We start from the raw sequence: 27,068 nt of genomic DNA on the forward strand, positions 1-27,068 counted from the left end.
TTCCCACCAGCACACTTTGCACTAGTATGGTCCAGGCCTCCTCCGGCCAGTTTAATTGTCGAGCCACTTTCTCAAAGTGTGGAAAAAATTTCGCGACTTCCTTTTCACTGAACGGTGGAACCAGCCTCACATGTCTGCCCACATCCCAGGTTTTCTGGTTAGGTGTCGACCCCGTCAGCAAGGGTGGTGCCTCTCCCCGTTCTCTCATTAACTCCAGCTCCTTGAATTTAATTTCTTGCTGAAGCTCCATGTCACGTTCCTTTAATTCCCTTTCCGCTTTTCTCTCCTCTGCTTCGAGGTCCCTTGCAGCTCTCCTCTCCTCTGCTTTTCTCCCTTCTAACCTTTCCTGGAGTTCTCGTTCCACTCTCCTTTCCTCTGCTTGTTTCTCTTCTCTCCTCTCTTCTGCTTTCCTTTCCTCTTCTAATCTTTCCTTTTCTGCTTTCCTTTCTTCTTCTGCTCTTTCCTTTTCTGCTTTCCTTTCTTCTTCTGCTCTTTCCTTTTCTGCTTTCCTTTCTTCTTCTGCTCTTTCCTTTTCTGCTTTCCTTTCTTCTTCTGCTCTTTCCTTTTCTGCTTTCCTTTCTTCTGCTGCTCTTTCCTTTTCTGCTTTCCTTTCTTCTTCTGCTCTTTCCTTTTCTGCTTTCCTTTCTTCTTCTTTTAACCTTTCCTGGAGTTCTCGTTCCACTCTCCTTTCCTCTGCTTGTTTCTCTTCTCTCCTCTCTTCTGCTTTCCTTTCCTCTTCTTTGATCCGTTCCTGGCTCCGTAATTGCAACTCCAGTTTCCGGAGCTCAACGTCTTCTGGTTCTTCGGGTAGCCACTCCCAGGCTAACTCGTCCCATGTTCCTAATCCCACCATAGATTGTATCACCGTGGCCTGCAACTCTGCCTTCCTCAAATTAGTTCGGACCTCCAAGTTAAAATGTTTGGCCAATTTCAAGAGGTCCGACTTTAGTAACGCTCGGAACTGTGCCTCACTCGGGGTTACCGCAAAGTTCTGTGCCACAAACGCCATGGTGCCTATCGTTAACACCTGTTAACCTTCACCCAATACTTTACCCCCAATTTCCCCAAAATTTACCAATTAATACTTAATTAATAAATTTTTATTAATAAAAATATTATTTTATTATTTTATACAATTTTAGATCCCGGACGTAGACCCAATTGCGAATCCGCAAATCGTAATTTGGACGAGCCCCCAATTCTGTTACGTGGTCCCCTCGGTGACTACCTGGTCTCGGGGACCCCCGGACCGTGAGAGGAACTTCGCCAGAAAGTAGTATTATATATGCGCTTTCGCAACGCAATCCCTATGAATTCCACCCAAGAGAAAACTGATGTTCAATGATATATTTCAAGGGTAATGATACCATACAATTTCAATGATACAATCAAGGATATATTCCCCGAGCAATCCACCATCCACAATTCACACTCAACAATCAATCAATCCCCTAGATGATTAAGATGGCCATCTTACATACGTGTGTCCCCTTTTGTACTCACGACCCCCTTTGGTCTCTGTCCCTCACAATGTCTCTGGGCCCCTCCTGACCAAGATGATGGTCGGCTTCGCCGCTCTCGGGCGGTTGAACGAACCCCGGGTGGATGTTTTCCCACCGGGCATGTATCGTACCGGGAACCAAGGTTGCAGCCCCCTCTTGGCCACGCGAAGCGGGTACTGTACAGCAGGCAAAAGCCACACGCCGTTTGCAACGCGGTTTAGGCCCCAACGTGCGACCCGTACGCGTCTTTGTAGACGGTGCCGCGAACGGTGCCAGACGCTGGGTCGGTGCACGGCCACGCGGTAGCTTGACGTGTCCACCGGGCAGGTATCCGTCCCGGTAACTCCTCTCGCCAGACGGGCTCGGGAACGCCGCTTTTCCACACGGCTCAATATCGGTCCCACCTCTCGTCGGAGCGGGGCGAGGAAGAAGAACTCGTCGCTTCTCTCCACCTCGTGTCTTTTCTTCTTCCGTTTCCGGTCTCTTTTTCCAGCAGGGCTCCTGACCCTCCAACCACAACAACCCTTAATCGACTACACATTGATAAGCAAAGACCTGAATAGGAATTCACATACATTCCCATACATATGTAACAATTACCAATAAGCGTTTTCCTTGTTCACCACACAGTGCTGTCACTCCAAATGAGAATCTTTGGAAAGAGCGTGAGCATCGCATTCATTTCGCACGATTGCTTTCAGCCTTGAACGATAAAAACAATGAGTTTTCCATATACAGCACTCCGAAACTGAAAGAAGGCTTAACAATTAACAAAATTATTTGTATTCACGTGCACATGATGTTTGTTTTGATTCAAAATTACTCCAATTAACTTATACTCCAGCCTGGAGTTGGCTTAGCGGTTAGGGTGCCGGCTTGGGATCCTGGGATCCTGGGTGCGAATCCCGGTCGATCGCTGAAATAATGCCAGGGGGTTTGACTCAACTCAGTCTGTCATCCTTCCGAGGTCCGCAAATTGAGTACCAGTTCACTGGTAATTCCCTGTGTGTCGCAAGAGGCGGCTAACAGGGTTGGCGGAAGGAAGGGCATCCAGCCATAAAACATCGCTTCAAAAAGGGGACCTCTGTGCCCGAAAAAGGCCAACCACCACCCCAAAACATGCCCCTAAAAAGGCCAAAAATATGCCCCTAACCTTAAAAGGTAACCCAAAAATGGCCTCTAAAGGTGGTTCTAACTTATGCTCCAATTAACTCATGATAACTTTTGTTAGGGGTGAGAGGGACGAGTTCGGAGGAGAATAGGGGAGCTGCGCAGGGCATCACCAGGGTGTCTTGTTTGGTGTTCTGTTTAGTTGGTTGAGTTTCTTGGGAGAGGAAGGGATGAAGGAGTTTGAAGGGTGAGCAGCGAACAAAAACCAACTGCACATTCACCTTTTGGTACGACCCTCTTAAAGACCTCACAATCCTCTCCACATGTATAGAATCATCTATCTATACTTAAGCTACAACAATTCCGCTATCTCCATATCTGAGCTTTTATACCTGTTTCTTCGAATTCATTTAAATGTGACTCTACAATCCCAGTCAGCCTCTAAAACAACTTGCTATCTGGACAAATATCGGGGACGCCTCTTTGTGGTGGTTGTACCCCCCAAAGCAAGTCGGGGGTCACATTTTCCCGATTCTTCCCTCCTGCGCGGATTCGTCAGGGCAGCACGATCACGGTCAGAATGCTAATCGGTCCCCATGGACCGGCCCTTTCCCTCTTGTCTTTGTCTCTTGCTCTCTAACTCTGTCGTGGCCTTGACTTTGTCAAGGCGGGTTGCCATCTTGGATGTGGGGGATCTACGGTTCGCTCCTGGGAGATCGATCGGCTATCTCCGTGCAGGCTTGTTTGAAAGAACTATCCGGGGCTATACAACAACAACTAGAACGGCATTCAGTGGAAAGCATACCTCAGTCAGGTGAACAGTTTACGTTTTGTATCCTAGAGTAGACCAGAAAATCACAATACAGAATCACATTTAATCAAAATCATCCGTCCATAACATTTTGAGATAGCCTGCTTTGTATCGTTTTTGGCCCTTTCTCCCAATGGTAAAGAATCACTTTAAAAATTAAATAATTCTCATATCCGAATCCATATTCAGATATTCACCAAAATCGAATCGAATCGTCCTTGTCAGACACCCAACGTCTCCACCAAGTTTCGTGCAAATCCGTCCATAACTTTTTGAGATATCCTGCTACGTATCGTTTTTGGCCCTATCCCCCAATGGTGAAGCATCGCTTAAAAAATTCTAGTAGCCAGATCCGGATCCGGATCTTCACCAAATTCTAATCATTTCGTCCTTGTCACATACACTACATCTGTGCCAAATTTCGTCCGAATCCGTCCACAACTTTTTGAGATATCGTGTTCACAAACAAACAGACAGGGGGTGAAAACATAACCTCCATCCACCTTTGGTGACGGATGTAACAACAACAACAACAACAACTTGCTATCTGGACCTGATAGCCTCAACCATCTCATCTTACCATTGGCAATACCAGCATTACTGATTCACAGAATTACAAATATTATAAGCCTATGAATAACAAGCAGCAACTGTTTCACCCACGTTAAAACTTCTTTAACCATTCCCTCTTCAAAATAAACTATCCTCAGAATAAAGGTGACAACAATTATAGGTGACTGCATACCTACATTTCCAGAATGTGTTATTGCTCTCCAACTTCGCACACATTTAAAGGCATTTACTACTACAGCCATGCTTGCTGCTCTTCTCAAGTACAGTACTCCTCTCAGCATCTCCAATTTGTTCCGAATTCTGCTGCAAGACCAGTCATGTGATGGTGCAGTTCTCATTATACAATACTGACCATTATGGTACCTCAGTGGCTATTCATTCATCAGCGAATTCATCAAAAAATCATGCGGCTCACTTATAAAACTATACATGTCAGTGGTCGATTCATAATACCTCAATTATCTTTAACCTACAAGCAGGTCAGCTCTCCATGTCCGACAAATCTCATTCTTATTATGCTCTTCACAAGATCAATAACTATAGGTAATGGTGCCTTTTTGAAAATATGCCCCGAACCTTAAAAGGGAACCCAAACGCAAAAAAAAAAAAAAATTCTGAAAACCATTGAAAATCGTTAATCACAGTCTAATTGGAAGGGTAGTTTTTGTTTTTTTTGGCCAATAAGTGTCAGAAATATCCCTTGAGTGCCAATTTTCGATTTTGCCAGTGACGTCATGAGACTATCTGGCCAGAGGTGTCTCCACCACCTTGATCCAAATGGAGACTTACATAGAGAAACCATGTATTCTGAGCTCAGATTCCGATACTGATTCCTCCATCATTAGCAACGCTGAAGGTTCTCAGCATGTTGAAAGTGATCAGTGGGATTTCGAAGAAGCTGGTGGGGACAAAATTAGTGATGCAAACCATTTTGGAGAATTGTGGAGCCGTATCGTTTTGAGCCTTGTGCGAGCGATTCGGATAAAGATGGCGGCAATGGAGGTGTTAGTGAAGATGAAAACGCCAGTCGCTTGTTCACTACAGATTGGCAAGTTTTTCCCGTTCAATCGACGGAATTTGTATTTGCTGATAAATCAGACATATTACTCCAGAATAAATGTGGCACCAACACCGCCCAGGGATTGATGGGGGATTGGGCAGGAGGGTGCGGGGAGGGTACAGGAGGGCGGTGGATAGGTGATGGTTGATGGGGGATTGTGGGAGGTGTGTTGGAGGGGAGATGTGGGGTGGTGTAAGATAACTGCTTTATTCGTCAGGGCTACGCTGCGTGGCGTACTCTCATGTGATCTCGTGAAATCCCGCACGAGTCACAAGAGCATATATAGTATTTCACAAAACACGGAACCAAACACACACATGGAACAGGAACAGAATTGCATTACATCTCCTCTCCTTCAGAATGAAAATCAATTTGAAGATTACATTTGGCCGGATGTTTGTGTGGGATGCTGGGGAGTATTGTGGGAGTGATGGTTGATGGGGGATTTTGCGGGGATGGTGGAGGGAGGTGGAGGTGTTGGAGGCAAGGGGGGCTTGTGAGGTGGTCGTGGGTATCGTTAGCTAGGGTGACAGTTGATGTGGGATTGTGGGGGGATAGTGGAGGGAGGTGGGGGTGGTGGAGGCAGGGGGACATGTGAGCTGGTCGTGTGTATTGTTAGCTAGGGTGACAGTTGATGTGGGATTGTGGGGGGATGGTGGAGGGAGGTGGGGGTGGTGGAGGCAGGAGGGCATGTGGGGTAGTCGTGCATATTGTTAGCTTGGGTGACAGTTGATATAGGATTGTGGGGGGATGGTGGAGGGAGGTGGGGGTGTTGGAGGCAGGGGGCATCTGCGATGGTCGTGAGTATTGTTAGCTGGGGTTTTTGAGCTCTTCAGATGCCAAGAGCACCCAGCTGTTCGATTCACCACCTTAATCACCCTGTCCATATGCCGGTATCTCACCAGAGATCGTGTTACAGATTTGTGTGGCAGCTGTTTCTTCCGCTTAATCGTGGGGATGGCATCCTCTCTCAATTGTGGCGAATAACCACAAAATCTAGCCATCTCTGTTGTTTCATAACACTTCTTTGTAAAATGTTCCGAACACAAAAACGAGCATTTTGTAGGCCCCATCCACAGTCTGGTATTTCGGACAAACCTCATCCAATTTCTGGCAACCCTCAGATCTTTCGGTCATTGGTGTAGCATGAAACCATCTCGGTTTGTGTTACTACAACCACCAAGGAGGCATCGATCCGGCATATTTGTAGAAATTCTAAAATTACTTGCCATTTGAGTTCAATTGTTCCTCGATGTTACCCATAGACAATACGGAAGTGGCGATCCCTCTCACTACATGATGCCACGGTTAATCGTGAAGAAGAAGAAGATTTCGTCTTTTAAATGCAAAATCACTTGCTTTGTAAATCGGAAATCAGAAAAAGAAACACATATATGTTGTAGGGGATCAAGGGATAGATTAGAGTCGAGGTGGCTCAGCTACAATCAAACAGGGAGCTCTCAGAGCAAGAATAATATAACAAATAGAACCTCAACATGCTACCATCCAGAAATGTCACAACTTGGACCTCAAATGGAAAAACGATATCATGAACATAAATACTCATGTCCTTGGTGAGCCTAGGTCCACATTCTGACAATGACCTGTAAAGGTTACGACCACTGTGGAGAAAATACAAACAGGTTAGAAACCTCAATTTCAGGTTTGGATGCGCCATGCAAATACTTTTAGTGTTATACAGTGAAATAAAGGAATTAAAAAAATACATATTTTGAGCTTTGATTTAAAAATAAATAATTTGTTTTCTACAACATAAAAGAGACCAGCAGCTGCTATGTGCATTTCATTTTTGATTGTTCTCATCCTGTTGAAGATAAGGTAACGGAGGGAACTTTACACAGCAAGTAATAATAGCCGCAAGCCAGTTCAGAATTTAATATAATGTAGTTAACATTGGCATGATGGGCCGACAACAACAGCAACAACTAGAACAGCATTCAGTAGAGAGCATACCTCCGCCTGGTGAACAGTTTACGTTTTGTATCTCAGAGTAGACCAGAAAATCACAACACAGAATCACATCTAATCAATCACAGGAATCACCATAGGTCCAGTCTTTCATACCCTGATCTACCCCTCGTTTTGGCCATATCACCCAATGGTGAAGAATCACTTTACAAATTCTACTAGCCGGATCCGGTCCAACAAGTTTCGTCCAAATCCATCCATAACATTTTGAGATATCCTGCTATGTATCGTTTTGGCCCTATCTCCCAATGGAGAAGAATCACTTAAAAAATTAAATAATCATTGTATCCGCATCCTTATTCAGATATTCACCAAAATCAAATCGAATCGTCGTTGTCACACACACAACCTGTCCACCAAGTTTCGTCCAAATCCGTCGATAACTTTTTGAGATATCCTGCTATGTATCGTTTTTGGCCCTATCTCCCAATGGTGAAGAATCACTTTAAAAATTCTAGCAGCCGGATCCGAATCCGGATCATCACCAAAATCAAATCGAATCGTCCTTGTCACATACGTAACCTGTCCACCAAGTTTCGTCCAAATCTGTCGATAACTTTTTGAGATATCCTGCTATGTATCGTTTTGGCCCGATCTCCCAATGGTGAAGAATCACTTAAAAAATTAAATAATCCTGGTATCCGCATCCTTATTCAGATATTCACCAAAATCAAATCGAATCGTCCTTGTCACACACTCAACCTGTCCACCAAGTTTCGTCCAAATCTGTCGATAACGTTTTGAGATATCCTACTATGTATCGTTTTTGGCCCTATCTCCCAATGGTGAAGAATCACTTTAAAAATTCTAGCAGCCGGATCCGAATCCGGATCTTCACCAAAATCAAATCGAATCGTCCTTGTCACATACGCAACCTGTCCACCAAGTTTCGTCCAAATCTGTCGATAACTTTTTGAGATATCCTGCTATGTATCGTTTTTGGCCCTATCTCCCAATGGTGAAGAATCACTTTAAAAATTCTAGTAGCCGGATCCGAATCCGGATCTTTACCAAAATCGAATCATTTCATCCTTGTCACATACGCTACATGTCTGCCAAATTTCGTCCGAATCTGTCCACAACTTTTTGAGATATCTTGTTCACAAACGGACAGACAAATGGACAGACAAACGGACAGACAAACGGACAGACAAACGGACAGACAAATGGACAAACAAACGGACGGACAAACGGACAGACAGGGGTGAAAACATAACCTCCATCTACCTTTGGTGGCGGAGGTAACTAGGACACTGTTGCTAACTCAGCTTATATCCAACAATGAAAATAATTAAATTAATAAGCACTTTGATCAACCCACCAAAGATTTTTGGCAACTTTGTCTTCCCGAACTTCGTTTTGCATCCGACACAAAACAATGCAACATGAAACTCAGTTCTATAATCTACTCAAAATTAAATTGATATTTTTATGAACTGCAATAGAAGGAACACTATTCTAACGAGCGGAATCACTGCTAGGATTCGACACTAACCCTATCCAAGACCATGAAATGCAAGATAAAGGAAATTGGATATCAACTCCAAGCGGCATTTGAATTTAATTAATAACACAAAATATGTTACACACAAGTGCAGCAAATATGATTGTACAGCATTTCTCAATCGGCTTAATTATCATGCAACATGCTCTATTCTTCACGGAGAAAGATTAAGCAGCATCCTGAAATCCAATATTAACAAGGCGTATATATATATATATATATATATATATATATATATATATATATATATATATATATATATATATTGTTGCGAATATGGAATTTGGCCTCCATATCCGCTTGTAAATATTCCCCTATTTTCTCCAATACTCCCCAACTTTCCCCAATCCCCCATTCCCTAGTCCCATTGCATGTAAATAACAATCAGTAGAGCCGACCTTCCCCTTATTCCCCCATTAAATGTCGTGCCCAGGTCCACCGCACCACACGTAGACAACTTTCGGACATCTTCCTAGTTATTCTTAGTCTATGTCAGTTAAGGCCTCGTCTCCATTAATTATGACTCTTCGTTGCACCAGAATGTGATTATATGGCATCAGTAGTGAGTTTAGGACCTTTTCCATACCTCCTTCCATCTTCTTCCCCAACCAACTATGGCTGCAGCAACGGAGGGGATGGGGGCGGCGCGGCGGCGCGGGGGAGGATGCGTCCTCACACCGGCTCGATTAGCGCCATTGACCACGCGCTCCACGGGGTTACCACGGAGGGGCTGGCTGTCAGCTCCTCCTCAAGGGCGGAGCCTGGTAACCCCCCGGACCCAATCAGAAGGGCGGACCGATTCCATCTGGGGCGGCGCTAGCGAGCCAAGGGCGTGTCACTCCCCGCCGGATATACGCGGCCACGTAGCGGACGTGACGTCAGATGCGCCCCCAGCTGGAGAAAGACGGACCTGCGAGCGCTGAAACAGATGCGCCTGAGTTTGGAGAGGCCTGAGGAAGACCCGCCTGAGAAAGAACGTCACCTCTGAGCGCTGCGACGAGACCTCCCCGCATCTCTGGACCGAACCGTGTTGATCCTGCCCCGAGCCCAGGTGCACCTGGAGCCATCGCTACCTTGCCTTTCCTAGCCATCAATCCCCGTGTGAGTCAGCTTTGTCCCGTTTATCTGTCGTCTGTTGGGAATAATATAAGATTGTGTCTAAGTGCTTGTCTTTCTATGTTGTACCTCTCGTCCCTGTAATCTGACCTTCCGTAACGAATATAATCTCCTCCGGAGGTCTTGAGAACCGTATCCCTGGTGTCGTCATTTTATAACCCAGCCGGGTGTCTTCTTTTTCTTATTGAGCCAGCGTAACGCGACTTCGTCAACGTCGAGTATAGTCGGGTAATTTGTGCGGACACGACGGCCATTCCGCTCGGCCCACTTTAACATCAAAGTCGTGTCTGTAACAATTGGTGTCGAGGAGTGGAATTCGAACCCGGGACTAAATTTATTAGGCCCAAATTTGTAACAAGTAGAATCGATTCGGAGCGCGTTTCCCGCGCGTTATTAGGCCCAAATTTGTAACAAGTAGAATCGATTCGGAGCGCGTTTCCCGCGCGTTATTAGGCCCAAATTTGTAACAAGTAGAATCGATTCGGAGCGCGTTTCCCGCGCGAAATTATAACGGCGAAATTTGAATTTGTTTTACGAAAAAAAAAAAAAAAAACGAATTTTGAAAGTCGCGCTATGGCGGATCAAGACGGCTGGGGTCCGGTAGCGGAGAGTGAAGCAGGGTCGGTCCAGGACCAAATTGAGGGACATGAGGGACATGAGGAGAGCGAAACAGCGAGGGTAGCAGGTGCACAAAATGGCGCTCTAGCGCACGTGATTACAGCGGCGCCACATTTAGCCACGCCCATGGTCGCGGTAGTCGAACCGGAGATGCCAATGGATTTGAACCTTTTTTTTATACAAATGAAGGCCCTTATGGCCCAGAATAGTGAGCGATTGGAGGGCCGGATGGATGCTCAGAGTGAGCAATTGGGGGTAATGGGGAACCGGATGGATGCTCAGAGTGAGCAAATGAGGGTTGATAGTGGGCGATTAGAGGGCCAAATGAGGGGTACCGGTGAGGGATTAGAAAAGAAATTTGAGGGGTTAGACAACGGGATAAAAGAGGTGAAACATGGGTTAACGGGGGTAGAAAATAGAATGGCTGCCCAGGAGAATCAGATAGAGGGAGTGAAAAATGGGTTAGAGGGGTTAGAAAACAGTATGGAAGGCAAATTGAGGGACATGAGGGACCAAGCGGAAAGGGAAGTTAAACAAATGGAGCAGCAGATAGAGGGGGTCAGAATGGGGGTAGAAACCAAACTGGATGCTCACAGGGAGGAAATGGAGCAGATGAGGGTGGCATCTGGGCAGGAGATGCAAGTGATGGGAGAGGAGATCAGAAGAGGAGTGAGTGAGGAGGTCGGAGGAGTGCGCGAGGAGGTGAGGCACTGTAAGGAGCGCATGGAGAAGGAGGTGAGAAAGGGGACTGTAAAATTGCAAGGTGGTATAGAGGAGTTGACGCTGGGAGTAGAACAACTGACAGTGGGACAAAAGGAGTTGGGGGACCAGGTAAAGAAGAACACAGCGGTAATAGAGGGTTTAAAATCGACACAGAAGGAGATGAAAAAGGACGTAGGGGTAATTAAAAAAGAGTGTCAGACGGTACATGAGGACCTGACGAGGAAGATGGACAAGGTGGTAGAGGTGATGGAGGTTAAAGAGCGGGAGGTGCGGGAGCACATAGAAAAAAATAAAGTGGAGTTAGAGGAAGAACTTAAAGGGGCGCACGAAGAGATGAAGGAGATGAAGCAAAAATTAGAAGAAGTGGAAAAAGGGGTGAGCGAAATTAAGAAGCGACGGAGAGAGGATAAGAAAGAGATAAAGGAGGAAGTAAAAGAATTGGTCCAAAGTCTGTGTTCGGATCGTGATGATGTGCTCATTAACCGGATGAGGGATTCGCAGGTGATGGAGGAGAAGCGAAGAGAAAGAGGACCCGGTGTAAGTGGTGACCAATATGGTCGTGCGTATGATGCGCCAGGGGATTTAATGAGCTTGGGGGTCGAAATAGACCCGGGTGTTCGTGAGAGGCCACTGGTGAAGTGTGTGACAGGTCTGGTGTGCGAAAGAGGAGGTGTGCGAGAAAGTCCGACTCTGGGGTGTGTGAGGAAAAAGTGTGTGCCAAGGAGTGAGGGTGTTGGCGAGAATGAGTCGGTCGTAGCGCGTGTGCGAGGGAGCACATGGAAGCGTGCTGTGGTGAGTGTTACAGAGGGTGTGACGGGAGAGTGTGCGCGAGGAAGGTGTGTGACGGACAGGTGCATGGGGAAAGAGTGCGCTGTCAAAGGCAAGGAAGAATGCACACCTGTGGTGAGTGTTACAGAGGGTGTAACTGGAGAGTGTGCGCGAGAAAGGTGTGTGACGGACAGGTGCATGGGGAAAGAGTGCGCTGTCAGAAGTAAGGAAGAGTGTCCACCTGTGGTGAGTGTTACAGAGGGTGTAACGGGAGAGTGTGCGCGAGAAAGGTGTGTGACGGACAGGTGCATGGGGAAAGAGTGCGCTGTCAGAAGTAAGGAAGAGTGTCCACCTGTGGTGAGTGTTACAGAGGGTGTAACGGGAGAGTGTGCGCGAGAAAGGTGTGTGACGGACAGGTGCATGAGGAAAGAGTGCGCTGTCAAGAGTAAGGGTGAGTGCGCTGTCAGGAATGGAGGTGAAAGTAGTGAGAGTGACATGGAGCGTGAGTTAGTTGTGACAGGTGAGCGAGGATGTACACCTGGGATGGAAGGATGCACACCTGGAATGGTAGAGCGTGAGTGGGAATGCACGCTGGAATTGGTGGTGAGGCACGTGGTTGGGTGTGCGAATGAGGGCACACCTGTGATTGTCACAGGGGAGGTGACCGAGGAGGGGGTGCGAAGCGGTGTATTGGTGAGGTGTGCGACCAACGAATGTGTGCCAAAGTGTTCGGTGGTCAGGTGTGTGACCAAGGCTGTGAGTGGAATGAGGGTACCTGGGTGTGTAAGGAAGGGTACGAGGAGCATGGGCACAGCTGGATGTGTGAGCAAGGAACGGGCTGCGGGGTGTAAGCATGCAGGTGAAGCATCGACATTAAACGGGTTAGAGGTTAGGTCGACTTTTAGCCGAATCGGGCCCTCGGTGCGTGCTGGGCCTCGCTTTGAACGGCCGCGTCCGTGCTCCACTAGGCGGAGCGGGCGGCCCGATAGAAAGGGTCGTCATGGCGACCACTTTTTGTTGAGGCATTCCGGCAGGTCGAGATCGGGACATTGGATGGCTCCACGCCGAGGTGATGCGTGGGATCTCGGCCCGGGTAAGCCCCCGTCCCTGCACCGAGTGCCGGACGCATCCAGCCGCTGGCACAAAACAACCAGCATCCATTGCTTGGCTTTACGAAGCCGGGCTTTGGACAGGGATTGGCGCACCGAGAGGTATTAGTGAGTCGACTGGGTGATGAGGTTAGTGTTTTGGACCCAAAATTAGAGAAAAACAAAATTTGATGATTGGCAAGGGATTGGCAGTAGTGATTGGCAGATGATGGGCAGTGATTGGCAAATTTTTAATTTGTTGAAATTTGATGTGCAAAATTGGTAGTGAGAGACCCCCGATGTGGTGGGATGGCAAATCCACCATCCTTCCCATGTGGGGGCAAAGGAGCAATAGCTTATGGGGTGTATGGCAGTGAAAACTAGCCCGGGAGGGTTAGGATATAACGGTGGGGATCTAGAGAAGATGACCTTAGGTAACGTTAAGTTTAGTTAGTGACTGATACCTGTAGTGGGGACGCAGGTAGATTAGTGTGGATGATAATGACGAGGGAGCGCAATAGTTTAAAGGGACGACTGGGAAGCGCAAGTTTCAGAGGGGAGTAGTTAGCTGAGATGATGCCGTGTGTGTGAGGATGGAACAGGTGTGATTGCACAGGTGTGCAATTGGACAGGTGTGTGGAGCAGTGTATGAGTAGTGAGTGTGTGGATCAGCGCGAATGCGCTTGGGGAGAGAAGGGTGCAGATGGCACCAGGTGTGAGAGCACAGGTGTGCAAATACAGGTGTGTGGAGAGAGTTGGAGTAGGTGGTACGGAGTGGTGTGCATGGTGCGAAGGTGTGGATGGGGGAAGAGTGGACCCCTTTCACGAGTACCCGGGGCGGGTAGTGTAAGTGTTAGGTAGAGGGTACAGGTAAATTGTGGTTGGATATTGGCATCTGTGGTGCGGTTGCAGAATGGTGTTGTGGATGGGTGCATTAGTGTTGTGGAAATGGCTGGGCGTGTAGCCTGTTAGTGTGTGTAGTTGGTTGGGCACTCCACCACTGTGAGGATGTCGGCCAGGTGAGGCCGCAGGTGGGCTCTGGGAGCCGGTAGAGTTGTGGATGGGGCCCGAGGATCCGGAGGATGGACCCGGGTAGCCCAGTGCCAGAGAGGGCACCGAGTGGGGAGAGTGCCAGAGGGCCTTCCCCAGGTAGTTAGGTAAGGAGTAAGGTAAGGTAAGTAAGTAAGGTAAGTAAGTAAAGTAAGTAAGAGTAAGGTAAGTAAGGGCCTTCCCCAGGTAAGGAGCAGGTAAGCTCGGAGGCAACCGCAGTGGTGGAGGTGTGCAGGTGGGTAGACCCACTGGGAGAGGTACACGCCACAGCCCAGAAATTGTGCGAGGGCACCGGGAGATGAATCGGGGGAGTGAGACCCCAAATTGAAAAGCACCACAGTTTGGCCAATGGGAATTGGTTTTTAGAACCCATAGTGTAAGAGGGCCAATGGTTTGGCCGGAGAAAGACCCCGGGTAGTGTAAAGTTGTTAAAGTCATTTAGGAAATAGTTAGGATTGAAGAACCTGTCGCACCATACGCAGCCACTTACCTGTGGTGATGATGATGACTCCACACCTGTGTTTTCTTTGTTTTGTTGCAGGAGATGAATCGCTGTGTGGATTTGTGAGACGCATCACGACGTGGATGAGACATTGGGGTGATTCCATCTCTCCCTCCCTCGGAGGGAATGATGTTGAGTTGGAGATGGCAAATTTTGATGAGAGTTGAAAATGGCAAATTTGATTGGTTAGGAGGGAGAGAAGACGAATTTGGTATATGGGAGGAACGGGGAAGACAGTAGGGATGTTTGTTGATTTGTAAAGTAGATGTTTATGGGTAGTGTTGTGTTTTGTGGATACAGTAAGGGGTAAGGGAGGGGCCATGTAGGTTACCTGGTGGGGGGGGGGGGGCGTACGATAGGAACGTACCTGTCTCACCTGGTTCCCATGTGCCCCCAGTGTGCATCACCTTACATTGCGTGCACTTTTGCGCCCTTACCACCTTACTCACTTGTCTGCTTCTTTTGTCTCCCACCTCCGAGGATCTGGCTTTGGGGTAGAGAGAGAGGAGAGAGAGGTGCTGGCTGCGCAGTTGTGGGCCTGCACTTTCGCTGTTTGCTGCCGGGATCGATACACCATATGGACCGCAATGTTTGTGGCCACCCACAATGGACCGCAGTTCGTTTGCGGCCAAGCACCACCCGGGGATGGACCTATGGGTCAACGTGGCACCTATGCCATACAGGTGAACCACTTTTAGTTAACACCAAGTGCACCACAAGAAGAGCAAGAGACACCTGCAGGGTTAGGGGTTGTCGAATTTATTTTTATTCCAATGAACAATGGTGACTGCACCGATTGGTGGTGGGGTGGTGCTTTTGATGCTGGGAAAGGGTGCTCTGCACGTTATTAAAGGCCGTCGGCCACAGAGCACTCGTGGGTTGGTGTATCGATGCTGGCAAGCGCGCTCTCTCTATGCATAACATCTGCATGTGTTCCTCCAAAAACAGGTCCTGGATCGTAGTGTAGATATCAGCGTAATCTTGTAAATAATGCTCCCTACCGGCTGTATGTTTAGTTTGAGAATTCTTTCCGGATTCGGTTATCCTGTGGGTGTGTTTCTGTGAGGAGAAGGGTGCAACGTCGCAGGGGGACATATTTACTCATTCGTGAATATCTGTAAAACTGTCGCACTCAGGGTAGAGTTAATAGTAGAGGGAACTACATTGCGTGCCACACTAAAGTAGGTAAAAATTTATCGGGTCGGGACGCCCCGAGGGTAGAGAAGGGTGCAATGTTGCGAATATGGAATTTGGCCTCCATATCCGCTTGTAAATATTCCCCTATTTTCTCCAATACTCCCCAACTTTCCCCAATCCCCCATTCCCTAGTCCCATTGCATGTAAATAACAATCAGTAGAGCCGACCTTCCCCTTATTCCCCCATTAAATGTCGTGCCCAGGTCCACCGCACCACACGTAGACAACTTTCGGACATCTTCCTAGTTATTCTTAGTCTATGTCAGTTAAGGCCTCGTCTCCATTAATTATGACTCTTCGTTGCACCAGAATGTGATTATATGGCATCAGTAGTGAGTTTAGGACCTTTTCCATACCTCCTTCCATCTTCTTCCCCAACCAACTATGGCTGCAGCAACGGAGGGGATGGGGGCGGCGCGGCGGCGCGGGGGAGGATGCATCCTCACACCGGCTCGATTAGCGCCATTGACCACGCGCTCCACGGGGTTACCACGGAGGGGCTGGCTGTCAGCTCCTCCTCAAGGGCGGAGCCTGGTAACCCCCCGGACCCAATCAGAAGGGCGGACCGATTCCATCTGGGGCGGCGCTAGCGAGCCGAGGGCGTGTCACTCCCCGCCGGATATACGCGGCCACGTAGCGGACGTGACGTCAGATGCGCCCCCAGCTGGAGAAAGACGGACCTGCGAGCGCTGAAACAGATGCGCCTGAGTTTGGAGAGGCCTGAGAAAGACCCGCCTGAGAAAGAACGTCACCTCTGAGCGCTGCGACGAGACCTCCCCGCATCTCTGGACCGAACCGTGTTGATCCTGCCCCGAGCCCAGGTGCACCTGGAGCCATCGCTACCTTGCCTTTCCTAGCCATCAATCCCCGTGTGAGTCAGCTTTGTCCCGTTTATCTGTCGTCTGTTGGGAATAATATAAGATTGTGTCTAAGTGCTTGTCTTTCTATGTTGTACCTCTCGTCCCTGTAATCTGACCTTCCGTAACGAATATAATCTCCTCCGGAGGTCTTGAGAACCGTATCCCTGGTGTCGTCATTTTATAACCCAGCCGGGTGTCTTCTTTTTCTTATTGAGCCAGCGTAACGCGACTTCGTCAACGTCGAGTATAGTCGGGTAATTTGTGCGGACACGACGGCCATTCCGCTCGGCCCACTTTAACATCAAAGTCGTGTCTGTAACAATATATATATATATATATATATATATATATATATAATACAGTGCCTTCAGAGAGTATTCACACCACTTGACTACGACTATCAGGGACGCCTCTTTGTGGTGGTTGCACCCCCCAACACACAAGTCGGGGGGTCAAATCTTCCCCATTCTTCCCTGCTGCCCGGATTCGGCAGGGCACTGCGGACACGGTCAGAGTGCAGATCGCTCCCCATTGCCCGGCCCTTCGCTCATGTCAGTCTCTTTTCTCTCTCTCTCTCTCTAACTCTGTCGTGGCCCTGACTTTGTGAAGGCGGGGGTACACCATCCGGGATGTGGGGGATCTCTGGGTCGCTCCTGTAAGATCAATCGGCTGTCTCCATACCACCGCCTTGTTTGCCAGAACTGTCTGAGGCTACACAACAACGACAAAACAACCACTCGACTTTTCTCACATTTTGTTGTGTTACAGCCTGAATTTAAAATGAATCAAATTGAGATTTTTTTGTCTCTGATCTACACATAATACCCTGTAATGTCAAAGGGGAATTTTGTTTTTAGAAATGTTTACAAAATAATGAAAAATGAAATATATAAAGTTCTAATTTCCATAAGTATTCAACCCCTTGAGTCAATAATAATAATAATAATAATTCATTTATTTTGTATAGCGCTTTTCATGAAGCCCAAAGGCGCTTTGACAGAGTGCAAAACATAATGCATAACAAAACATGAAAACAACAATTGCAAAAAGACAAGAATCAATAGGGAAATATTTAAAGCAAAAGGAGGGAGAAGGAGAAGTGATAGTCAGGGGTTAAATGCTGTGGGTTGAATGTTGAATGCAGTGCTGAACAGGTGGGTCTTGAGTGATGTTTTGAATGTGGTGAGTGAGGAGGAGTCTCTGATGGTGTGAGGTAGTGAGTTCCAGAGGGTGGGAGCAGTGATGGAGAAGGCCCTGTCCCCCCAGGATCTGAATTTGGTCCGGATGGGGGGGGGTCAGGAGGTTGGTACCAGCAGAGCGGAGGTTGCGGGTGGGAGTGTGTCTGGAGAGGAGGTCAGCCAGGTAGGATGGGGCCAGGTTATGGAGGGCTTTGTAGGTCAAGAGGAGGATTTTGTACTGGATTCTCTGGGAGATGGGGAGCCAGTGAAGCTTGTAAAGGACGGGGGTGATGTGGTCACGGGTCCGGGAATGGGTGAGTAGACGGGCAGCAGAGTTCTGAATGTATTGGAGTTTATTGGTGATTGTTGAGGGTGAACCATAGAGGAGGCTATTGCAGTAGTCCAGACGGGAGGTGATGAAGGCGTGGATGAGGGTTTCTGCAGCCGTGGAGGAGAGGGATGAGCGGAGACGGGCGATGTTTTTCAGGTGAAAGAAGGCTGTCTTTGTGATCTGTTTAGTGTATCTGTCGAAGGAGAGGGTTTGGTCAAAGATGACGCCAAGATTCCGGATGAGAGGGGAGGTGGATACTGGGATACCGTCGATGTTGAGGGCAAAGTTATGGGTGGATTTTGTGAGCGTTTTTGGGCCAATGATGATTATTTCAGATTTATCACAGTTTAGTTTGAGGAAGTTGATTTGAAGCCAGGATTTTATTTCAGAGATGCAGTTTGTCAGGATAGAGTGGGTGTCGGTGGAGACGGACTTGGTGGAGATGAAAAGCTGGATGTCATCGGCGAAGCAATGGAATTGGAGACCATGACGGCGGATTAAGTGACCGAGGGGGGACAGGTAAAGGATGAAGAGGAGGGGGCCAAGAACTGAACCTTGGGGGACACCTTGGGGGAGGGGAGCAGTGGGGGATTTGCAGTTATTGATGGAGATGAACTGGCGTCTGTCAGAGAGGTATGATTTAATCCAAGAGAGGGCATTGCCGGTAACGTTAAAGGTGGATTCAAGTCGGGTGAGGAGGATGGTGTGATCGATGGTGTCAAAGGCAGCGCTGAGGTCGAGGAGGACGAGAATGTTGAGGTTGCCAGCGTCAGAGGAGAGGAGAAGGTCATTGGTGATTTTGAGGAGAGCAGTTTCAGTACTGTGGTTGTATTGGAGCGGAATCCGGATTGGAATGTTTCATACAGGTTATTGGCAGAGAGGTGATGTTTGAGTTGAGTGGCTACAGCGCGTTCCAAAACTTTCGACAGAAAGGGTAGGTTGGAGATGGGTCTGAAGTTGTTTAGGGTGTCAGGGTTTAGACCAGGTTTTTTTAGAATGGGGGTAACAGCAGCAATTTTGAGGGATGGTGGGACGATGCCTGTAGACAGGGAGGAGTTTATTGTTGCAATGATAAGTGGAGAGAGAGCAGGGAGGGAGGCCTTGACAAAGCTGGAGGGGATGGGGTCAAGAGTGCAGGTGGCAGTTTTCATTCCTATGAGGAGTTCAGAGAGGTCAGTCGGGGAGACTGGGGAGAATTGAGACAGGGGAAGGCAGGATAAGGGGGGGCAGGTGGTTGGAGGGGGAGCGGGTGCGGCGGTGGTCAAGCTGTTGTAGATGTTGTCAATTTTGCGTATAAGCAAAGCAATACTTCGTATAAGTGCAATTGGCAGTGATTACAGCTTCGAGACTTCTTGGGTATGTCTGTATCAGCTTTGCACATCTGGATTTTGGGAGTTTCTCCCATTCTTTCTTGCAGATTTTCTCAAGCTCTGTCAAGTTGGATGGGGAGCGTCGGTGTATAGCAATCTTCAAGTTTTTCCACAGATTCTCAATGGGATTAAAGTCTGGGCTTTGGCCGGGCCACTCAAAGACATTCACGTTATTGTTTTGAATCCATTACAGTGTTGTTTTGGCTGTACGCTTGGGGTCATTATCCTGTTGGAATGTAAATCTTTGCCGCAGTCTTTTGCACTCTGAGGAAGGTTCTCTCAACAATTGCCTGTATTTAGCTCCATCATTTTCCCCTCTATCATTACAAGTTTCCCAGTCCCTGCCGCTGAAAATCATCCCCATAGCATGTTGGTGCCACCACCATGCTTCACGGTAGGGATGGTGTTAGATGGGTGATGAGCCATGCTAGACTGTACATGATAGACTGTACAAAAAAATTCCCGAATTGGATCACCAAAAAGGGTTTCTATTAATCAAGGAATTGTGGACGAGTATAATAATACAGTGCGTTCCTCAATAAAAGCAAAACCATCAAAAGTATTTACAAAATTGTAATTTGAAAAAGAGGAGATTAATCCGAGAAAACCTAAATTCCTAGTAGGTGATAACGGTAAAATTTATAGATGGATAATTTATAGGAGAAAAAGTAATACCAAAACATGGACTAGTGAGGTTTTAATAAATGTTGATATTTTGGAAAGTTCCCTGAATTTGTAAATTATATGATTTGAATAGAGAGGATATTTTAAGTTCATTGTATGCATAATACCGGTGGAGCATAATACCATAATTGCATAATACCATAATATGCATTGTATGCATAATACCATAATACCGGTGTGTACCCCGGTTTAGAATAGGTACACCATATCCGTGCGTGTCGTAAGAGGCGACTAAAGGGGTTGGCGTCAGGAAGGGCATCCGGCCATAAAAAACATTGCCTCAAAAAGAGAACCATGACAATTACGACTACATATGGGCAGGGTACAGCCCGAAGTACCCCGTGGGGGACCCCACTCCCTTTCGTCAAAACTCAAGGTGGGGAACCCGATCGAAGCAAGGGTGGAAATCATTCCATTTATGACGACGAAACGTCTGATGCCCGACGTGGAGATCGGTTTCTGAGGTTTGGGACATGGAATGTAGGGACAATGACAGGGAGATCAGGAGAAGTGGTGGAAGTATTGGTCAGAAGAAGAGTGGACATATGTTGTGTGCAGGAGACGAGATGGAAGGGAAGTGGTGTGAGAATGGTGAAGGGTAGGCAGGGACAGAAATACAAGTTTGTGTGGTAAGGGTGACCGGAGGGCATGAATGGTGTTGGTGTCCTGTTTTCTGAGGAGTTTGTAGACAGTGTGGTGAGTGTGACTAGAGTGATTGAAAGGTTGATGATGGTGAAAATGATGTTTGGAAAGCTCTTGGTGAACGTCATCTCGGGATATGCTCCGCAGGTTGGTCGGAACGATCAAGAGAAGGACAAGTTCTGGTGTGCTATAGAGAAGCTGATGGAAAACGTGAAAGATGAGGAAGTTGTTGTGGTAGGAGGAGACCTAAATGGACATGTGGGAAGGAGTATGGATGGTTTTGAGGGAGTTCATGGGGGTTACGGATATGGTGTGAGAAATGGAGAAGGTGAAAGGATTTTGGAGTTTGCTGATGGAGCTGATTTGTTAATTTGTAATACTCAGTTCCAGAAAGAGGATAATAAGCTTGTTACATACACGTCAGGTGGGTCGACGACAACCGTTTACTACCTGCTGGTGCGTAGGCGAGATAGGGGGCACCTCCGGGACACAAAGGTGATCCCGGGGGAGGAGGCTGTTTCACAGCACCACTTGGTTGTCTGCGACATAAGGGTGAAAGGTGCGAGGAGAGCTCGGCGGGTGAAGTACCAACCGAGAATGAAGGTGTGGAGGTTGAAAGAGGTGACAGTGAGGGAAGCATTAAAAGAGAGGCTGAGTATGAGAGAGGATGATGTGGTTGAGCTTGAAAGTGGTTGGATGTCAATGAAAGATAGTCTGTTGGGAGCCGTTGGTGAGGTATGTGGATGGACAAAAGGACCACTGAGGCACTCGGAAACATGCTGGTGGGATGATGAAGTTGGAAAGAAGATTGACGAGAAGAGGAAGAAGTTCAAGGAGTGGCAGAAGGCGAAGGGTACGGGGGCAGAAAAGGCAGAGCATGAAAGTTATAAGGCAGCCAAGAAGGCTGCAAAGAAAGAGGTATCAAAGGCACAGGAGGCATGTTGGGGAATGCTTGGATTTGGAAGAGGGTCAGAGAGCGGTATTCAGGATTTGAAAAGCAGATAGCGAAAGAGAGGTGTGATGTGATGGGGGTGAGTTGCTTGAAGGATGAAGTGGGACAAATCGTTGTGGACCCAGATGGAATTAAAGGAAGATGGAAGAGATATATGGAAATGCTGTTGAATGCAGAGAATGAATGTGATGGCAACAAAGAGAGTAACCCAGTTTTAGGACCGGCAGAGAAGATAACCGAGAAGGAAGTTGAGGAAGCGATAAAAGCAATGAAGAGTAGAAAAGTGGGAGGGCCGACGGGAGTTGTGGGAGATATGTTGAAGGCAGCGGGAAATTGGGGTGTGAAGAGAATGACAGAGATCTGTAATCTGGTGGTGAAAGAAGGCCGCATTCCAGTGGCTTGGGAACTGAGTACCCTCGTACCTCGATACAAGGGGAAAGTTGACCCTCTGTACTGTGGCTCGTATCGAGCGATAAAGTTATTGGAGCATGGAATGAAGGTATTGGAAAGGGTGTTGGAGAGGAGGATAAGGAAGAAAGTGAAGATTGATGAAATGCAGTTTGGATTTATGCCAGGAAGAGGAACTTCCAGTCCATCCATACTTTTTATTGTGAGGCAGTTGCAGGAGAAGTACATGGAGAAGAGGAAGAAGTTGTTTCTTGGGTTTGTTGATCTGGAGAAAGCATTCAATTGGGTTCCATGTGAAGTAGTGACATGGGCATTGAGGAAGTTAGGAGTGGAGGAATGGTTGATCAGAGTAGTGATGGCAATGTACAAAAGAGCACGCACAGCTGTAAGGACGAAGGACGGGAACAGTGGTGAGTTTGAGGTGAAGGTGGGAGTGCATCAGGGGTCGGTACTAAGTCCACTACTATTTGTAGCTGTGATGGAGGTGCTGGCTCAGAACGTAAAGGAGGGTTTACCGTGGAAGTTGTTGTATGCAGATGATCTGGTGTTGATTGCAGAAAGTATGGATGGACTGAACTAAAAGATGAACAAGTGGAAGGAATGTTCGGAGACAAAAGGTCTGAAGGTGAATATAGGAAAGACGAAGGTGATGGCTAGTGGTAAAGCATGTGGTGAGGTGGAAAGAACTGGGAAGTGGCCATGTGCTGTGTGCAGGAAGGGTGTCGGAGTGAATTCCATTCAATGTACAATGTGCGCTGAGTAGGTTCATCAAAAATGTAGTGGTTTGAGAGGGTCATTAACCAGTGTGGCAGCTACATTCAAGTGTAAGGTGTGCACAGAGGGAGCTGCAGATGGAGGAAATGTTGAGTTGGATCTTGGAGATGGCGTGAAGCTGGAAGGTGTGAAAACATTTTGTTACCTAGGAGACATGCTGAATGGAGAAGGTGGATCAGACTCGGCAACGGTTGCTCGAGTGAGATGTGCATGGAAGAAGTTTCGGGAACTGAGTGGCGTGCTGACGAGGAGGGGAGTGTCGTTGAAGCTGAAGCGAAAGGTGTATGCTGCATGTGTGAGAAGTGTTATGATTTATGGGAGCAAGACATGGGTAATGAACGTAGAGCAGCAACGAATGCTGGAAAGGGTGGAAATGCGAATGGTTCGGTGGATGTGTGGAGTATCGTTGAGAGAGAGGAAGACAAATGATGAATTGTGAAAGATGATGGGAATAGAGCCTGTGATTGATGCTGTGAAGAGGAACAGGTTGAGATGGTTTGGTCATGTGTTGAGGAAGGATGGAAGTGACTGGTTGAGAAGAGTGATGGAAATGAATGTAGAAGGAAGTAGAGGACGGGGAAGACCGAGAAAGACTTGGCTAAAGATGGTCGAAGAAGAAATGCGGGCAAGGGGGTTAACCAGGGGAGATGCAGAAAATAGGGGAAAATGGAGAAGATTGTCATGGGGACCGCAAGGCTAACCCCCGCTCTTGCAGGGAAAATGGCCTTAAAATGCCTGTTGTTGTTGTTGTTGTTGTATTGTATGCATAATAATCACAGAAAACAACATTGGGCATTAAAAAAAAATTACGAATGATTCTGTCTTCAAGTAAAATTACCTGTTTCTTAATTTGGGTGTTTAAAATGTATTGTGACCATTTAATTGGCTACATAGCTGATTTATATTTGATAAAGTTGTTTTGATAACTATTTAAATAAATATTTAAATGGCGATATGGTTATGTAGTTCTGAAGTTTATATGCTCATATTATCCTGGGGGGCTGGGGAGGTGAGGGAGTGGGGGTCATAAGTTCAAGTGGTCCAAAACTATCATTTCTATAGTGCTCATGGCACAAGCTTAGAGAGGGAGAATAGTCTCTTTTTGCATCTAAATTTGGCTACTTCCTTTTACGAAGAAGGCAATGGTTGTGGTGGGGAGTGTTTTTTTGTTTTTGTTTTTTTTTGTATACAAGATCGAGGCTCGTGTAAGAGCTAACATTTATGACAAAAAAACAAATGGACACATAAGACGAAATAAAGGGAGCTGGAAACAAGATTGGGAGAGAAGGGGAAGCACACAAGTACAACATTTGAGAGCAGGGACATCGGGAGATCTGTGGGAGGTAGAGGGCTTGGGGGGAGGAAACGTGGGAAGGGGGATGGGGGAAATGTCATAAGTGCCATACATGGAAGTATGCCATAAGTGCCATACATAAGTGCCATACATACAAATGCATGGAAGTGCCATACAAACCTGCTGCGAATGCCGAGCAGAGGCTAAAGAACATTCCAAGAGCAATACGATGGAGTGTGGGTGGTAGTAGGTCATAACGAGACAGTAGTGGAAATAGAACACGGTCAACCAATGGAATGAGAGCGAGGAGAAGCACGGCGTTGAACATGGTCAACCATGCTGCTGGAAACTGCAATGACATTAATGGGTTATGATGAAGCAACCATTACCTTGACTACTTTGATGTTCCCAACTGAACATTTGCTTCAATATTCTGAAACTACAGTTTAAAATGCCATATAATGTGTTGATGTGTTTAGGTAATCTCCTGCCATTATCCTGCAAATAATGGAGGTACTGTGGCGGGCACAAGGGGTAATAATTCCGCGCACCAGTGGGTGGCGCGAGCGCCCAGGCGGGGACCGATGGTACATGCCCCGCCCTTCGACCGATCGGCCACGCCCGGGGACTAGGCGTGGCCTCGGCACATATATGCGGGCTCTAAGCTCGAGCCCGCTCAGTGCTGCAGTTCGAGATTTCGAAATAAAGACTCTTTTGGTTTTAACAAACGCGTTGTGGCCTACCTCTTTGGCAAGCAAGTTGTGTGCGCAGCACCACACTTCACTGGTGACCCCGATTGGTTCAGCCGTCGCTGACCACCGAACGCACCATGGCCACCAACGCCGTCGCAGTAAAACTCCCAGAGTTTTGGGAAGCACAGGCCGATGTGTGGTTCGTGCAGGCCGAAGCGCAATTTCAGCTTCGAGGCATAACGGCGGACGAGACCCGTTACTACCACGTGGTCGCCGCCCTCGGGCCCGGCACTGCCGCCCGAGTCATGTCCATCCTGCGGCACCCGCCGGTCGACCACAAGTACGGGGCACTCAAACGTCTCCTCATCGCCACGTTCGGCCTCACGGAGATCGAACGGGCCGACCGCCTCCTGGACCTTCCCGAACTCGGCGACACACGACCATCCGTGCAGATGGATTTTATGCTGTCGCTGCTGGGTGACCAAGCCCCGGATTTCTTATTCCGGGTGCTTTTCCTACGCCAGCTACCTCTACAGGTACGCCTCGCGCTGGCGGGTTCCAAAATAAAGGAACCCCACGCCCTGGCCGTAGAGGCCGACAAGTTTTTCGCGGCTTGCGACACGCGGTCGAGTTACGGTGCTGCCGTCGTGGATCCCGGGGCAGAGGCTACAGCATCCCTCGTGGCCTCGTGGCCTCGTGGCCTCCACATAGTCCCACAATGGGTAGATGCCATCACTCTGCATATGTATGGGTAGTGGATCACGTCTGTGAAGTTTTGTGGTTGATCGGATAGGTTCGTTTTTCTATCCAAGATGGCTGCCAAACCACATGACCTACGATGTCATCATTTTCAAACTATATGCAACAGTGCTGTTCGATGATATTTGTAAAATTTCGCATCGATAGGGTGAGCGGTTTCAGAGATATAATTATTTAATATTTTCCTTCAATCCATAATGGCTGCCAAACCATGTGACATATGATGTCATAAATTTAATATTTCAATACAAATGCGTCATCGATCATGTGCATGCAATTTCAGATTTTTAGGATAAGGAATTCGATTAAAACATTTTTGGCTGGTATACCACTTCACCTATGATGTCATCATTATCATGCTTTTGTTCCCCATTGGGAGTACTTGACAATGTGCCAAGTTTCAAATTTTTCCATTCAGCGGTTTGAGAAATATCTTTTTAGTAATTTGCTTTGAATCCAATATGGCTGCAATACCACGTGATCTATGACGTCACAATTGTCACAAAAACATTCTGCATGGGTGTCACTCCTACCCTGAAAGTTTCGTCTCAATCGGACATATGGTCGCTGAGAAAAACGAGGTTTAGCCCGGACGGACGGACGTACGGACGGACGGAAGGACGGACAGCCTGAAAACATAATACCTCCGGTGACTTTGTCGGCGGAGGCATAAAAAAGGGTCTTGCCAGGTTTTGACCTGCTGTCTTGAGCACCAATAGGCAAAACATCTTGCGGTGCCTAAATTGATGTCTGGATGCCAATTTCAAGCTTTTATGTTGAGAAAATGTCCAATTCCCAAAATATAAGACTTGTTTCCTCAGCTGGTTGGTGGTGGATCGTGTTATAAAGCTGGATGTGAGCCAGGCTTACCAACAGCTACCAACGGATGATGCAAACATCTATCTGCTTATGCAAGCCTGCCTCATTATATCGACTTCCTTTCGTAATGGCTTCAGCATCTGGAAACTACATTTGCACAAGTGAAAAAAGTTGTAATCGAGTTCACCACAAATCGTGCACTTGAACTGTATGCTCTTTGCAGGGAAAACCCAGTTGGCCATTTAAAAATACTTGATAAGGTCTTGTCACAAATCAAGAAGTCTGGTTTCCATTTAGAATGTCACTTGGGGGTATAACATTTTGATTGCATGAAATGGAACCATCAGTACAAGATAGTTGTGAAATTTTGGGATTAAAGGTTATAGTACCACCTCCTGGTTGCAGCAAAGTGTTGCAACCATTATGTGAAAGACACTCAGGTGTCATGTGAATGAAGAATCTAGTCCAGGTGGCCAGGTTTAGACAGTCAGATTGAAGGAATAGTAAAGGGTTGGTCCCTTTTCCAAGAGTTTCATTCAACTCAACATTCTCTTAAAAACAAGGGGAAAAAGATATAAAATGTAGTAGCCCCCGTGGTTTTAGGATTTTGCTGTACGGAGTTAAAGGCTGTCAGTTGGCATCTTTGGTCGGATGACAAAACAAAATCTTCTGCATATGTAATATGTATACTCAT

The 27,068-nt window shown here is 47.3% G+C and overlaps 1 protein-coding gene across 1 annotated transcript in view; it reads right to left on the bottom strand.

Moving 5' to 3' along the window:
* Positions 1 to 27,068, bottom strand: part of LOC137439880 (solute carrier family 15 member 4) — a 132,717-nt gene that overhangs the window by 59,954 nt on the left and 45,695 nt on the right. Inside the window, exon 5 of the mRNA XM_068136078.2 lies at positions 24,285 to 24,453. Coding sequence (XP_067992179.2) covers positions 24,285 to 24,453 — 169 coding nt within the window. The remainder of the gene's footprint in view (positions 1 to 24,284; positions 24,454 to 27,068) is intronic.

This window comes from Myxine glutinosa, chromosome 14, assembly GCF_964187855.1.
Source record: "Myxine glutinosa chromosome 14, kmMyxGlut1.1, whole genome shotgun sequence".
Taxonomy (NCBI): Eukaryota; Metazoa; Chordata; class Myxini; order Myxiniformes; family Myxinidae; genus Myxine; species Myxine glutinosa.